General features: G+C 30.9%; 3 protein-coding genes across 3 annotated transcripts; 1 reads left to right on the top strand and 2 right to left on the bottom strand.

Annotated features, from left to right (window-relative positions):
• Positions 1 to 947: 947 nt before the first annotated feature.
• LOC134686231 (uncharacterized) lies at positions 948 to 4,315 on the bottom strand. Its single transcript, XM_063545910.1, has 3 exons — positions 3,910 to 4,315; positions 1,743 to 1,896; positions 948 to 1,025 (listed from the first exon to the last, which is right to left on the bottom strand). Exons 1-3 carry the CDS (start codon positions 4,212 to 4,214, stop codon positions 999 to 1,001), a joined length of 486 nt encoding a protein of 161 aa, XP_063401980.1. The 5' UTR covers positions 4,215 to 4,315; the 3' UTR covers positions 948 to 998.
• Positions 4,316 to 5,216: 901 nt separating this feature from the next.
• LOC134687895 (homeobox protein cut-like 2) lies at positions 5,217 to 7,736 on the bottom strand. Its single transcript, XM_063548353.1, has 3 exons — positions 7,529 to 7,736; positions 7,035 to 7,463; positions 5,217 to 5,488 (listed from the first exon to the last, which is right to left on the bottom strand). Exons 1-3 carry the CDS (start codon positions 7,734 to 7,736, stop codon positions 5,217 to 5,219), a joined length of 909 nt encoding a protein of 302 aa, XP_063404423.1.
• A 4,180-nt stretch (positions 7,737 to 11,916) lies between these two features.
• On the top strand, positions 11,917 to 13,056 carry LOC134686230 (uncharacterized). Its single transcript, XM_063545909.1, has 2 exons — positions 11,917 to 12,541; positions 12,953 to 13,056. Exons 1-2 carry the CDS (start codon positions 12,118 to 12,120, stop codon positions 13,054 to 13,056), a joined length of 528 nt encoding a protein of 175 aa, XP_063401979.1. The 5' UTR covers positions 11,917 to 12,117.
• The last annotated feature ends 1,549 nt before the right edge of the window (positions 13,057 to 14,605 follow it).

The raw sequence follows: 14,605 nt of genomic DNA, 5'->3' as shown, positions 1-14,605 counted from the left end.
AAAGGGGGGGGGGGGCTCCATTCATGCTTCAGTGATTCCCTATATAATCAACCAAATTTTTGCCACGAAAGATATTATTAATGAGTAATTTCTAATTATTCCAATTTATATTTAAGTTTATTCCAATTTATATTTAAGTATTAGAAAACATTCTTTATTCTAATCCCTTTCTTAATATACAGAAAACAAAAACATAGCCATGATACAGAAACGCAAATCTCAATCTATATTCAGAAAATAAAGGTCAAGGCAACTCAGTTCCAGTAAGGACTGTTTGATTCATTCTCTTGTGAACAAAATAGATTTTATCGTATAAAATCCCAGACTTAACTAATCGATCAGATCGGTAATCGAACACTAATCGATCATATTTGATCAGTAATCGATTGATGACTTGAAGTCATCGATCAGTAATCGATCAAACTCTCTCGCGAGTTTGATCGATTAGTGATCGATTTAAGAACGATTACTGATGGATTAGTGATTGATTAGTGATTGGTTAATTATAATTCAATGATTGGTAATATATTGGAAGTGTTTTGCTATAGTGACAATCATTTAATATGTTTTTTTTTCTCAATAAATTGAGTACAAGTAACATTATGACACTGAATAAAACAATATGATTCAGACAACGAACGGACTCACAGACCAGAAAACATAATGCCCCTCTACGACTTCAACTTCATCAAAACCTACCTTGACCAAAATTTTAACCTGAAACTTGACGAACAGACACACAGAACAGAAAACATTATGCCCCTATAATATCGTAGGTGGGCATAAAATATGCACACATTCAAAATCTGAAATTTGAATCAAACTGTGTATTTTTCAATGACAGGCACAAACATTACAGATATCAGCTCATTTGCTCATTATAAGTGATTGATAATTTAAAATGATAATTTAAAAGTATGAATCTGCAAAATATTTTATTTCAAATATTTTTCTATAAACAAGGCTATTTATAAAGTTCTGAATGTCTTCTTTTTTCTTCAAACCGCATGTTCTATTTCCTCAACCTGAAAGAAATAATGTAAAGGATAAAAGCAACAGCAACTTTATGTCAGCCCACCTGAATTACAATTGTATGGATATGATTTAAAATTTAAAGAAAAATAATCTGTTTTGCTTCATTTTAATTCATCAAATGATGAGACAGATATTTTGTATCCTAATATAGTTATAATATGCTATAGTGACAAAGGGTTGTGGACAAAGAGATGTGTGTTGAAGACCTCAATCGGAGATAAGGCATAAGAACTGGTATAATTACTTTTGTTCTTTTCCTATGCATATTTTTTTTTTAATCTTTTTTATGGAATATAACTCATGTTTTTAATTTACCACATTCAGCCAATTGTCAATTATAATTTATGCAACTACATTGTAGCTCAATTGATTTTTAAAATACTTTATTCTAAGGAAAGAAATCCAATAATTTAAGAATGGGATTGATTTATTAACTATTGAAGTTTAATCTTAAATTATATTGGTGGAAATAGTCTACCAATAAACCAGAATCTAAATGATATCGATATCACCATAAATATGGCCTTCGACAATGAATAATAACAACACGGTTTAGTCAGATCTTTTTAGGATAGCATGTTTCAAGCACTAAAATTATAAAACGAGACAAATATAAAGTTGAGATTGAGACTACTTAACATTAACTACTTAGACCTTTGGTCACCCTGGTCTATTCAAATTGAGGTTCTTTTCTTAGATAAACCCACCTGATAAGGAATATCTAATTCCTCTAAATCCTTTGTCACCTTTTCAAGGATTAGTCTTCCAACCCAAATCACATATTGACAAGGCTGATCGAGCCCTCCTCCTCGGCTCCACCTACTTGGCTTGCTTGGTTCATCCTTGTCAACTGTTGGTTTACTAAAATTTAAATATTCATTGTAATACAGCCACGACTCCTTGTAACATTTTCCTATATATATAAGATAAATTATGTTGTTGTTTTGAATCAATAGATTAGTTCAGATTTTTCAGAAGTAAATTGATAGCAAGAGTTATGAGTTTGTTTATCTCAAACTTTGGTGATGCTTCATTTTGAAGAGAAAAAAAGAACTTATAACAGAAGGACATTGAATGGTCTATGAACGTCTGTTACAGCAATAATTTTGACTCATAGTTTTGTTTTAATGATATACTTTTGCATCACATGCACAATTGTTGATACATATACCTTGTCATATTTGCACACTCCAGTAGGTATTCAATGCCACATGAATTTCCTTCTCTTAAACTGAGATGGGATTATTCCATTGAAATCATATGTCCCTTAGAAACAAGAATTTTCAACAGAAAGTTAATGAGCAATGGCACTTGAAATGCCTTAATATGGTATAGCAGATTGGGCATATTTCATGACAAAGACAATACTGACACAAGACCAAAGATATTGATTGATATTTCTATATGTTGCTTCTGGCCAATTTCATGATTTCATTGTCTGTGTGTTGTGATGGGGAAAAAGGGGGGTACATTCTGTTCAGGATTCCTCAAGTTATTTGTATGTATATTTGCTTGTGTTATTTCATCACACTTTATCCATAATAATTCATAGTTAAAATCAAAAATGTTTCATGAAAGTTCATGTTCATCATGTTCATAGTTCATGAAAATAAACTGAAACACTGTACAACAAAACAGTATCATGTACTAAGAATTCTTTGCCAGTAGTAAAACAGGAAAACTGTAACCCTGCAATCAGCTAACTATTGTACAGATAAAAGATACACAAATATTGTTTTGCTTTATTTCATTTGTACTTGTACAAACAAAGTCTCCTATTACCCCTTTTCCATGTTAAGCAAGCGGTAGTATTGATATTTCTTTTTGTGTACCAGTTCATTTTGGGGTCCTCTTCGTGGTTCTCATTTAAAGTATGTTGAATTTTTTGGTAGACATTAGAGACAATAATTTTAATTTTAACAACTAAAGTTGGAAATTTCAGGATAAAAAAAATATATGTACATTGCTGAAAATATAATATTCAGTTATGCTCACTTCAAAAAAAAAGAAAAGCAAGGTTGACTTTGGTCCTGTTTCTACAGCTCATAAAAATAGATTTTATATTTTTCGACATATATTGTATATGTTCATGCTTGACCAAAAACTATTTCTGTGAACTACTAATTGTCAAGTTCTAACTAAAGTTTTTTTTATAGTATGAATGAAATAAATGGAAGCCACTCAAGATCATTTATTGAAGGATTTTGTATATTCAAATTTTGTTGAAAAATATTGACACACTATAAACACAAGGAGTTGTATAAATGCCATTGAGACAACCATTAACCAAATTCTAATTTAATTAATAGTGAATTTAAGCACTTGTCGGCAATTCAAACCTTCTGCCTTCAACAATGAGAAATCTCCATCCCTTATAGTCGGCTTTAAAAGGCCCCAACATAAAAAATGAAAACAATTCAATTGAGAAAACTAACAGCCTAGTAATTAATAAAACAAATAGGACAGACATGAACCAACAACAACCACCGAAATAAAGAATGTGGCAGGCTTGAACATGATTTAAAGAAATCTGTCTTTCCTAAAATAAATTCCAAGCAGGTTGGCTCAGCAAATTAAAACATTAGTATGGATAGAATATATTAGACCACAGATATGTATGCTGTTATATTACTAATTTTAACTTGCTTTCGAAACAAAGAGTTGAATGATATGAAAAAAGATGACTTAAGAATATATAGTCTCACTGTCTTGGGGGAGATTGGCAGGTTTAAATCCTGATACAATAAGTGAAAAAATCAGAAATGAAAACTGTTTTTGCTCATTTAATTACTTGTCCTGAAATATGCATAAAACAAATGCCACTGAACATAAAACAAATAATGTAAATCCAACATCACTCATAGAATAACTTACCACCATAATTCATATACAGTTCCAGTTTCATTAGAAAATATGTCCACATTATAAAATAATTCTTGAAGTCCTTTTGGTACACGTCCATAGACTGGACCACTTGGTCCTGGAAGCACATGTGCTACAATAAAGGCTTTATTGTCAAGCGGATTGTGTGGCTCAGCACTAACCTCAAGATATTCCATGCACACCTTTTCAGAACTTGCATGTCTGCCTTTAACAACAGAATTTATCAAAACTCTGAATTGTAATTTTTTGTACAGGTCATAGAATTGATCTCTTGACAAATTTAAGGTGGCCATCATGAATCCAATACTAAATTACGAAAAGAATCATGCTGTTCAGACTTATTCCTGTGATTCAAACATAAAACCAAACACCCTGCTGTTTATTAATAGCCAGTAATAGCCATGGAAGAATGTAACAGCAATTAGGTTACTTAACCTCCATGGGAAGAAGTAAAAGTATTAAAGACTGAGATAAGGATCAAATAACCTAGTAACCACTTGGGAGATTTAAGGCAGAGTTTGAACAACACAAATACAACATCAATCTTTTATTAACACATTTTAATATTTAAAAAAAAAACATTTTTAGAGAGAGAAAAAAAATATTGACGGTTAACTATCTCTATGGAACAGTCACCATATAAATGTAACGCATGCATACATGTGTAATTTGGTTTTATCAAATTTGATGCTACATGTTCAATTGATCAAATGTTGTGTTACTGAGATAACAGTTACAGGAAGTTTGTTAATCTTTAATGAAAATATCAAAATCAATATCTGGGGATTTATAGGTGGACAAGCTGGTAACATTCTAGACAATTTTCTTATAATTTAGTTATTGAAAAAAAACTATCTTCCTTTTGATTTTAAAAAATCCAAATGATTCAACCAGACATGGTTAAGGAACAATAATTTTATCTTTGAGATCTTGCCTTATAATAACTGGAAACAAATAACTTTACCCATAGCAGGATAGCCCCACTCAGGGGGGGGGGGGTCTTTTCAAAATAAAAAAAAAGAATTATTTTGTAGCGGAAATACAATTAGAAAATCAGATACCATTAGAACACACAAATACACTGTTAGTTATTATTTAACCCATTGTAGGATAAAAAGTGAATATAATCTATCCCCAGAATTAGAGCCAACAATGGTTGTAATATATTATAGTTCTGACCAAAATTGGAAAAAGAATATTTCATTACCCCCACCCCCATTTTTAAAATAAAAATGAATAATTTTGAAGCCCAAATACAGTTAGAAAATTAAGTCCCATTAAAACGTACAAGTTCACTGTTAGTAATTATTTACAAAGATATCAAGATCATCTGGAATGTTCTGTGAAGAATGTTCTTTTCCTGCTGGAAAATTTCTGGCTCGTTGATTGTTGAACCAAGTCCTTATTTGGTGAATTTCCAAATTAAGGACTTCAGCTATCAGTTGCTGTTTCTTTGTTGCTGGTCTGTCATCTTTTCTATATAATTTGACCAACACAGCCATTTGAACTGCAGAAAATTTGATAGCCTTAGATCCCTTCTTTCTTGGCGGAGTAGGTTTGGCACTGTATGCTGAAATAAAGGTTAAAAAGGTTAAGTTTTTTTTTATGATAATAATGATATAATAATTGTAAAATTTTGTGCCTTGCAATATTTTCTACCAATTTCATTATTATTTTTTTTTTATCAAAACCATGAAATGAAGCTAAGTTACTGTTATACAATGAATTTCATTTAAGAAACCTAAAATATAAGTTACACCAAAGCATAAAATAAAATAAACTTATACAACAAATTGAATTAATTACAAGTTATGGTTATGATGCCATGTGTATGGAAAGCATATTTATCTAATATTCTCTTGTTAATTATTTGCCATTAATACATTTTGGTCTCTTAATTATTAAAGTGTGTTATCTTTAATTTCTGTGAAGGGTTTATCTTATAAAATTTCAGCCTGTTGTCAATAGTTTAAAAAAAAACAGTCTAGGTAAAATTTATTTTTATTTAGGGACAACATCAAAAATTCAATGGAGGATAAACAACTGAGTTCACATAGTTTTTTTCATTGAACCTCCCCCCCCCTTTTCAACTTTATCAGGGAAAATTATTAAAATATGATTTTAATAAACAAAAATTTTAACTCCACCCCCAATTAATTGTTTTAAGTTTTTTTTTTTTTTTTTTATCCTATATTGATCTCTTGATGTTGTCACTTCATTAGTAATGTACCGGGTACTTCATTAAATCTACATTTTTAAAAGAAGACCATACTTTGACCTATAATGGTTTACTTTGATAAATTGTGACTTGGATGGAGAGTTGTCTCATTGGCACTCATACCACATGCACCACATCTTCTTATGTCTAATTCATCAGTATAAAAATATACAGGTCTAATTTGGAATCATAATTTTTGTGCCCCACATATTATTTGTTTTATCAGTCTGTGGGTCCGTCTGTTTGTCTATCCGTCCATCTTCAGGTTAAAGTTTTTAGTCGAGGTAGTTTTTCATGAAGTTAAACGAATCAACTTTATACTAAGAACAAATGTTCCCTATGATATGATCTTTTTAATTTTAATGCCAAATTATGTAAAAAAAATTGGAAAACAATTTAATTTTAGATTTTCAAAAGAAGGTCTGTTAACGTATTATGTTTATTGTAAATTCCTTGGTGTAAAAAGTATACTTTATGAAATTATAAATATTGTTTTTTATTAATGATGTTTTGAAAATATTTAATGAGACTGCAGATAATTATACCCCATGCAAAAAAAAAAGTGAACCGTGGAATGGTTTTTGATCATGTGCCTCTGTCCATCAGTCCTGTTCTTGTTTTTCTAATCTTACTTAAATATGATAAAACTAAATAATGTAAAAAATCAGGGGCGGATCCAGCCTTCTAAAAAAAGGGGGTCCTTAACCCAGGACCAATAAGGGGGGGGGGGTCCAACTTCATGTCCCCATTCAAATACATTGATCGTCCAAAAAAGGGGGGTTCCAACCCCCTGAACCCCACCTTCTGGATCCGCGCCTGAAAGTGCCAACAACAACATGGCTCAGAAGGTAAATTATCTCAAAATCTTCTCTATAAAAATAAAGATGTGTTAACATACCCCTTTGCTGTATCATACTTCTTTGGGTTTCCTTCTGAGCAGCTGATGATGTTAACCAGGTTTGCATTTTGTCATATAACTCCCGGCCTCGAAGACTCAGTTCTTTTGAAGATTTCAGTCTTGAGGCCTTTGCATATAGTTCACTAATGGTGGACTGGCTACACTTTAAAATATTCTTGGCTGCCATCCTCTGTGATATGCTAAATTTCTTTAACTTTTTCCGAAATAATTTTGAAACTGTCTCAATGTCAATAAGATTTGAGTCAACTGACTCTGAATCTGATTCCTTGTTGTGTTCTTCATTGTCATTGGGGGCTCCCTGGTCTCCTTCATCCTCTTCCACAGAACCCTGGTCTCCCTCCTCTTCAAAAGAATCCCGGTCTCCCTCTTCTTCCACTGAACCCTGGTTTCCCTCCTCCACTTCCACATCTAGTCTTAGATCATTATCACTTTCACTTTCAGAACAGTCTGTATCTTTTTATTTTCCTCTTCACTTGACAGTTTCTGTGCTTTCTTCTTTTGTCTTTTAGGTATTTGGAGATTAGGCATGTCATCATCTGACGAGTCCCAATCATACACATGGACATCTCTTGACCCACAAGGTTCTTCTGTACTGTTTTCACTGTTCGAAGTTTCACTGTCACTTAGCAAATCAAACTCATTTGAGCATTCAAAAACGTTTAATATCTCCTGCTCAGACATTTTAATTATATTCCCAAATTTTGTGTTTAAAAAAGGTCCAATATATATTTCAGCAACGTAAATTTCCAAAGTACTAGTACCTGCAGTAGTATGTGTACATTACCAGGACATTAACAGGTTGCTTAATACTGACTGATTCCTTTCATGTTATATCCCATAGGGATACAACCACATGAGCACAAGAAACAGGAAATCACACACTACTTAAATTTCCTATTATACAGATTTATGTTACTTTTGCTGTTTAAATAAATTAAAGATAGGGAATGATTTGATTAGTGTAATTTTTGGTAAATAAATATTTCAAAATAGAATATTAATTTGATGTCAAACTGAAAGTATTGTATTCAAATATATATTTTATGTGTTGTTTTTTTTAAATTATATTTCAAATCTGAATAACTAGGGTACTAGTATATTTTTACATTTATTATCAGAAAAATAAAAAAATAAGGGTCTTTTGAAACATATAAATTTTGAATCAAAATAAAAAAAATTGAAAGAGACATGCACAAAAAAAACTAGATCAAAAAGGCCCTAGAATATTATAAATTTTTGGCATGCATTAGTGTAAAGTCATGAAACATCTATCTTTTTACTGTTAATACTTTTATTCCGGAAATATATAATTTCAAGATTTAGACAGAAAGTATCCAGATTAATGTTTTAAAAAACAACATATTTATGGTTTTTATATTTTACTTTTATTTTATCTGTCCTTTTTTGGCAGTTTTAAATAATTAAAATAATATATAAAGCTAAAGGATTGTTTTTAATAATTGTGCATATATTCCATTGATATATGGTTTTATTGTTGACAGTCAACATGAATTTATTTATATAAATCGTTTCACAAGGTAAAATGAATTTTTCATTTCATTTGAATAAATATCATGTATCTGAGGAGAAAACAAGACACATACCATGAATCTACTAAAAAGAAAAAGAAAAAGAAAAGGAGGGTTGATTTTCATGTCCTGGAAGTAAATAACTTAAAAATTACATATTAAATGTTCTTGTGGTCAGTGGTTGGATTACCATGGTTACACATAAAAGTTTCATGTCCAGTCATTAGACTTTGTTATCTTAATCAGCAGGGGGGGTAATAAGAGGTTGTAATATGTTGGAAAGATTAATTAACATCAATAAAGTGTTGCAATCTAAATAAATATAACTGTAAATATCTTTTAAACTATCCATTTCTAATTGGATATAATTGGTTAATTAGACTATCTAACTGATCAAGTGTATTTGACCTCAAGCACATGTCAGTAAAAGTTACTAGTTGTAAATCGTGGATTATCAATAAGAATTAGGAATAATTTTCATCTCCGGAATGGGAAATTTATTATGTTGACCATTTGTTAGATTGAATATAACACAACAGATTAATAAATATAATACTGGATACTATGGTGATACATTTCAACTAGCAAAATGGTGACTATGTGTAAAAGATTTAATTCATTGATATTTATAGCTGTCATTCTTCATGTTGGACTTATCCTGACATCCAAGCATGAAATGCTGAAATCTGCCATACAATCTTCACAATTTAAAAGGGACGTTAAATTTGATAAAAACTCAGTAACTTGCCTTAAGTGTAAAGTTTCAATCTCCACTGAATCTTTAAACCACTTCAGTAATGTTTTGCGTCATTTTAATTCTGAAAGTCATAAATTCAAAACGCAGTGGTGTGTTAAGGATGATTCTGTAAAAAATATCTTGAGTGTTGTTTCACTGATGCAGAAATCAACTTTATTGACTTTTTTTGGAGGAACAATGAAAGATAAGAAAACACAGTCACAGGTTCCTAACACACCAACTTCAGTTTCAAATACCAAATTGCAGTGTGAGATAGACCGGGAATCTGAAAATACTATGAAAGAATTGCAGCTGAAAGAGAAGCTGCTCAAACAAAATACAGAAATGACCAAATGGAAAGCAAATGAACTTTGTTATGTATTTCAAAATGAATATCAAGAAAATAAGAAAGATGAAGGGAATGATATGCAAAACATGCGATTTTATATGGAAACATTAGCTTCAAATATAGAAAAACACATAACATGCAAAGGAGATTTAATGTTGAATGAAATAGTGACAAAGAAAACAGTCTTATCACAAATTGAGAAATTTAAATATCAACAGATATCATACACTGTAAATGCAATAGAAATTTCTGATGATATGAAAAACATTAATCTAAAATTTCTTCAGGATTTTATTGGTGACAAATTAGCTATTTTTTCATGTATTCTTGATAAAAAAAGATTTTTCCAGGAGCGTTTTACAACCACTGAATTAATAAAATCACTTGAGGAAAAAGGACCAGATCCAAATTCTCCAGATACAGATGTCTACATAAAATTTTCTGTTTTGCTCCAGAAAGAAAACTGTCTTTCTGATTTCCTTGGAGATATATTACAAAATATGAACAGAAGGAGACCAATTTGGAGTGAATCTACAGTGAACTTGTATAGTCTTCTCTTAAATTATGGTGGACCAGTAGCTGTTGATCTTATGAGGAGAAATCTTGGAGGACCAAGCCTTTCGAGAGTTTATTTACAGGCAAGACAGACCATACCTATTGAAACATCGTTGACTGAAACATCCTTTAGAAATGCAGCCGAATTTTACAAAAAAGTGTGTAAGGATGTTGATATTAAGTCAATTATCTTTACTATTGCTGTTGATGCAACACCAGTTCTGCCATTAATAAGAGCTAAAGGTAACAAACTCTTAGGTTTCGCAACGAACAAGGACATTATTGTTCAATCAGCAGAAGATGTTATACAAGTGTTTAAAGATGATTCCTTACTTAGAGCACAACAAACTTATGTTTTCGTATTAGTGCCTTTACGTTCTGACATTCCATACTGTATATTAGCTGCACCCCCAGTGGTAAAAGGTGAAAATCAAGGCACAGCTTTAAATTGGTTGATCAAATCCAAGGAATGGGGACAACAATACAATTTCAATATTTATGGTTTAGGAGCAGATGGTGATTCCAAAATAAGGTCATCTTAAAAATCATGGTTGTAATGACTTCACAATTGACCGACAGGACTTTACATTTGCCTTACCCCAGAATCAGTTGGATAGTATAGATTGTCCTTTTCCAGATCCTAGACATCTTCTTAAGAAATGGAGAAATCAGTTATTGAATATTCGTCGACTTTTGATCATGGGTTATCATCTCGTCCAGCTAGAACATTTAATGGAACTTGCTGACATAGAAGAGTTAAAACATACTTTAGGTCTATGGAAAACAGATATACGTGTGAACGACAAACAGAATGTCAATGCTGCAATAAGACTTTTCAATCCAAATGTTCAATCTCATTTGAAAGAATATGGAGGTGACAAATATGCTGGAACAATAGTGTATCTTCATTTAGGTCAAATTTTAAATGAGATCTACTTTAATAAGGAACTTTCTATACGCAAAAGAATAAAGTTTTCCTGGACACTTGTACAATTCTGTCGACTTTGGAAAACGTGCATTGTTCTTTCAAAATATAAAACAGACAAGACTTTTATAAGTGATCAAACATACAATGATGTAATTAAAGCCGGTCATTCATTTATCTTAATGACAAAACTGCATTTTCTTCATCATAAAAACCAACCATTTGAGCCATGGACGTGGGGCTCAAATTCTTGTGAGGATATTTTTTCTAAAAGTAGATGTTTTATTAGAACAAAAAACAATTTTTGTTATGCAGAATTTCTAGACATTTGTAGACGTATTCAGAAAGTTACAGAAACAGAGTGTGATTTTAACAAACCGTCTAAAAAACAAGTAGTTTTAACAAATCTCACAACGGACATAAATATTCTTATAGAGGAAGAAATGAGACAGGGTGATATTTATGCCAAAGAACTCCTTGAAAAAACTGAAATGCATACCTTATTACAAAAAGCAGGTATAATTGATGAAAACAACAAAATTGATATCAGCACATGGAGTAATAAACAACAAATATATCACAGTGATATTGATGAATTAGAAGATCTTTCTCAAGATGAGTTATCAAGTTTAAATGATGAAGAAATACTTTTTACAGTGGTTGCAAATGATGTAGAATTATTGCATAGTGCAGATCTTCTGGACATGGCTTGTGACGACATCATGGATCACGATAAAGACGAAGAATTGAATCTAAATGATGAACAGTCGAGTAATTCTGAAATGCATGCACCCTAAGCTGATGGACCAGTAGCTTTGTCTACATCTCTGACAGAAACCAGCCAGACAACAAGGCAAAATGAGCAGTTGGTACAAGAAAAGGAAACTAGAAAGAATACACATATCTTTTATAAAGGAAACTGGTATCATATAAGTCAATTTGTGTCCTGGGAACAGGGTAAATTTTACATGCCAAAACAGTCACGTTTGAATAGGTTTTATTCAAATTATGCCATATTTGATAAATTTTTACCACCTGAGAGTCTTTTAAATCAAGATAAACATTTGACCAGAGGAGATTTTATAGCTACTTGGAATAATGGATTTTTTTGCTTTGGAAAATTAATGAGAATAGTTAAGCAATCTGTTAAAGGAAAATGTGCACATCCTCAATTTATATGGAAAAAAAGCAATGAAGGTGCTGCCACAACAGATTTTGCCATTCAAATTCTCAGTTCAACTAACAAACAGCAAGAAACAGTACCAGACAGTCTTATCATAACAAAAACATTTAAATGGGTTTCATCAGCTGAATTCGTCTTAAAACTCATTCTACAACCTAAAGATGGATACTTCATAATGGACAGCTCATGTAGACAACAACTAATTGATGGTATGTATATGCTTTATCTCCTTATTTTACTCTGAAATAATTCAAATTTAATAATACACAAAAAACATCTAAAATATAATTACCTGAAAATCTCCATATTTCCTTTTGGGAGTTGTTACAAATCATTAGTACATCTCAGGACTATTTTACCATAGATTTACATACAGCATTTATGTAGATTCCAAACAAACCAAAATCCGAATACCGATATGATGCAAATTAAGAAACCTTGTTAAATCATGTACATACCAGAGTACATGTATACAAATCAAACAAAACACATTTTATTATTTCCTTCTTACATGTATAATGATGGTCATAACTAATACTTTAAATGTGTATTTAATTCAATCATGTGAATTATAGATCTTAATTGGGTCAATTTAACCAGATCTTTATTTATAAATTTAGCTATTACATACCTACAAGAGAATGACAAAAACGAAGAAAAAGGCAAAGGGAAGACAAAAAAAGGAAGTTTGATGAGAAAAAATCTGGACCTCCAGAAAAAATGACTGGTAAGTTTCACATTAATTTTAAATAACAATAACACAGATTTAAAAAAAAAGGCAAATGCGTTGTTTTTAATCTTCTGTGTTAAATTTTGTTTTGTTTTATTAAAATAGAAAATTCTTATTTCTTTTAAAAAAGAATGTGCTGAAAATTTCTTTATAATTTATGGCAAGTATGGAATTATCAAGACAATGTGTAGTTGAAATCTTTACTTTGCAAGTATGTAATTATCAAGAAAATTGCTTATACACATGTAACCCTTACTTTGTTTTTTCAACTTTTGCAGTACAGATACTGAAATCACTTTTGAAAGAAAATGGTGTGAGGTTTACCAGCAAAGACAAGAAAGCCGATCTTGTGAAGTTGGTCAAGGAGAAGATAAGCTCATCAAACCAATCAAGATGTAAATTTTTTACTGTTTTTTATTTAATTATTTTCTTTCATAGACAAATGAATCTTCTGTGGCATTAAAAATGCTTAGATGTGGTCTTGAAGTAGCATGCAAACCTTTTGGGTGAACATGCATGTTAAAATCTCACTCCGCCGTCAGTTGATTTTAGTCTAAAGCATATGCAATACTCATTTCTTCAAAAGAAACATATAATTTCCTGCTGGACCTTAAACATTGATCAATCCATTCATATGTATACGATTGCTTTCATTTACATATTTGTCAATATACATATTTATTAAGTTCTAGTCCTGAAATCTGAAAAATCGCTTTCCTTTGCTCGATATTTAAAAACCAAACATCCATCCAAAAGGATAGTAGTGTTTCCGATCAAATATTCAAAATATGAAAACATAGATTAAATCAAAAGGCATGAATTAATGGCTGCATAAACTTATTCACTCATGTTGTAAATAATGCATACATTTGTATCTCTTTATTCAGATTTAAGTTTTTGATAACAAACTTTATTTTTTTCATAGAAATACCCTCCCAATGTGAAAGTGAAATGAAGCAGAGACACAAAAAGAGACATAGGGGAATCAGCTCAACATGTGAAAAAGAAGAAAATAAAGACAATTATGATTAAAAGAACAATATTCTTCACTTTTTACAGCATACCATTTGACTCAAGCAAGCACTATCTTTATACAATCTATCTTCATTTTCTTGAAATATTGTTGATATTATTTGGTGTTCATTTTCACATTCACTATATGTTAACTGTTTTTTATATACTTCTGAGTATTTTATGGGAATATATTTTAAGAAACCACCTGTTATGGTTAGCACGTCCACAAGCTGAATGTTATAACATAGTTTAAAAACACTTACAAATATGTTTTTTATATCTTCTTATGTTGACATTAAAAAAAAGTTATGTAATTATTTTTTTGTTGTGCTTTAAATGTACCACGAATGTGGCAGAAAGAGGTAATTTTATATCTTTCTTGAATAACTATTTCTAAATAATAATACAATCACTAATCTTTCAATAATCAATCACTAATCAATCACTAATCCATCAGTAATCGTTCTTAAATCGATCACTAATCTAATCGATCACTAATCGATCAAACTCCCGAGAGAGTTTGATCGAT

Source organism: Mytilus trossulus, chromosome 10 (genome assembly GCF_036588685.1).
Source record: "Mytilus trossulus isolate FHL-02 chromosome 10, PNRI_Mtr1.1.1.hap1, whole genome shotgun sequence".
Classification (NCBI taxonomy): Eukaryota; Metazoa; Mollusca; class Bivalvia; order Mytilida; family Mytilidae; genus Mytilus; species Mytilus trossulus.
Note: the sequence above shows the minus strand (reverse complement) of the source record. Positions and strands in the feature narration are given on the sequence as shown.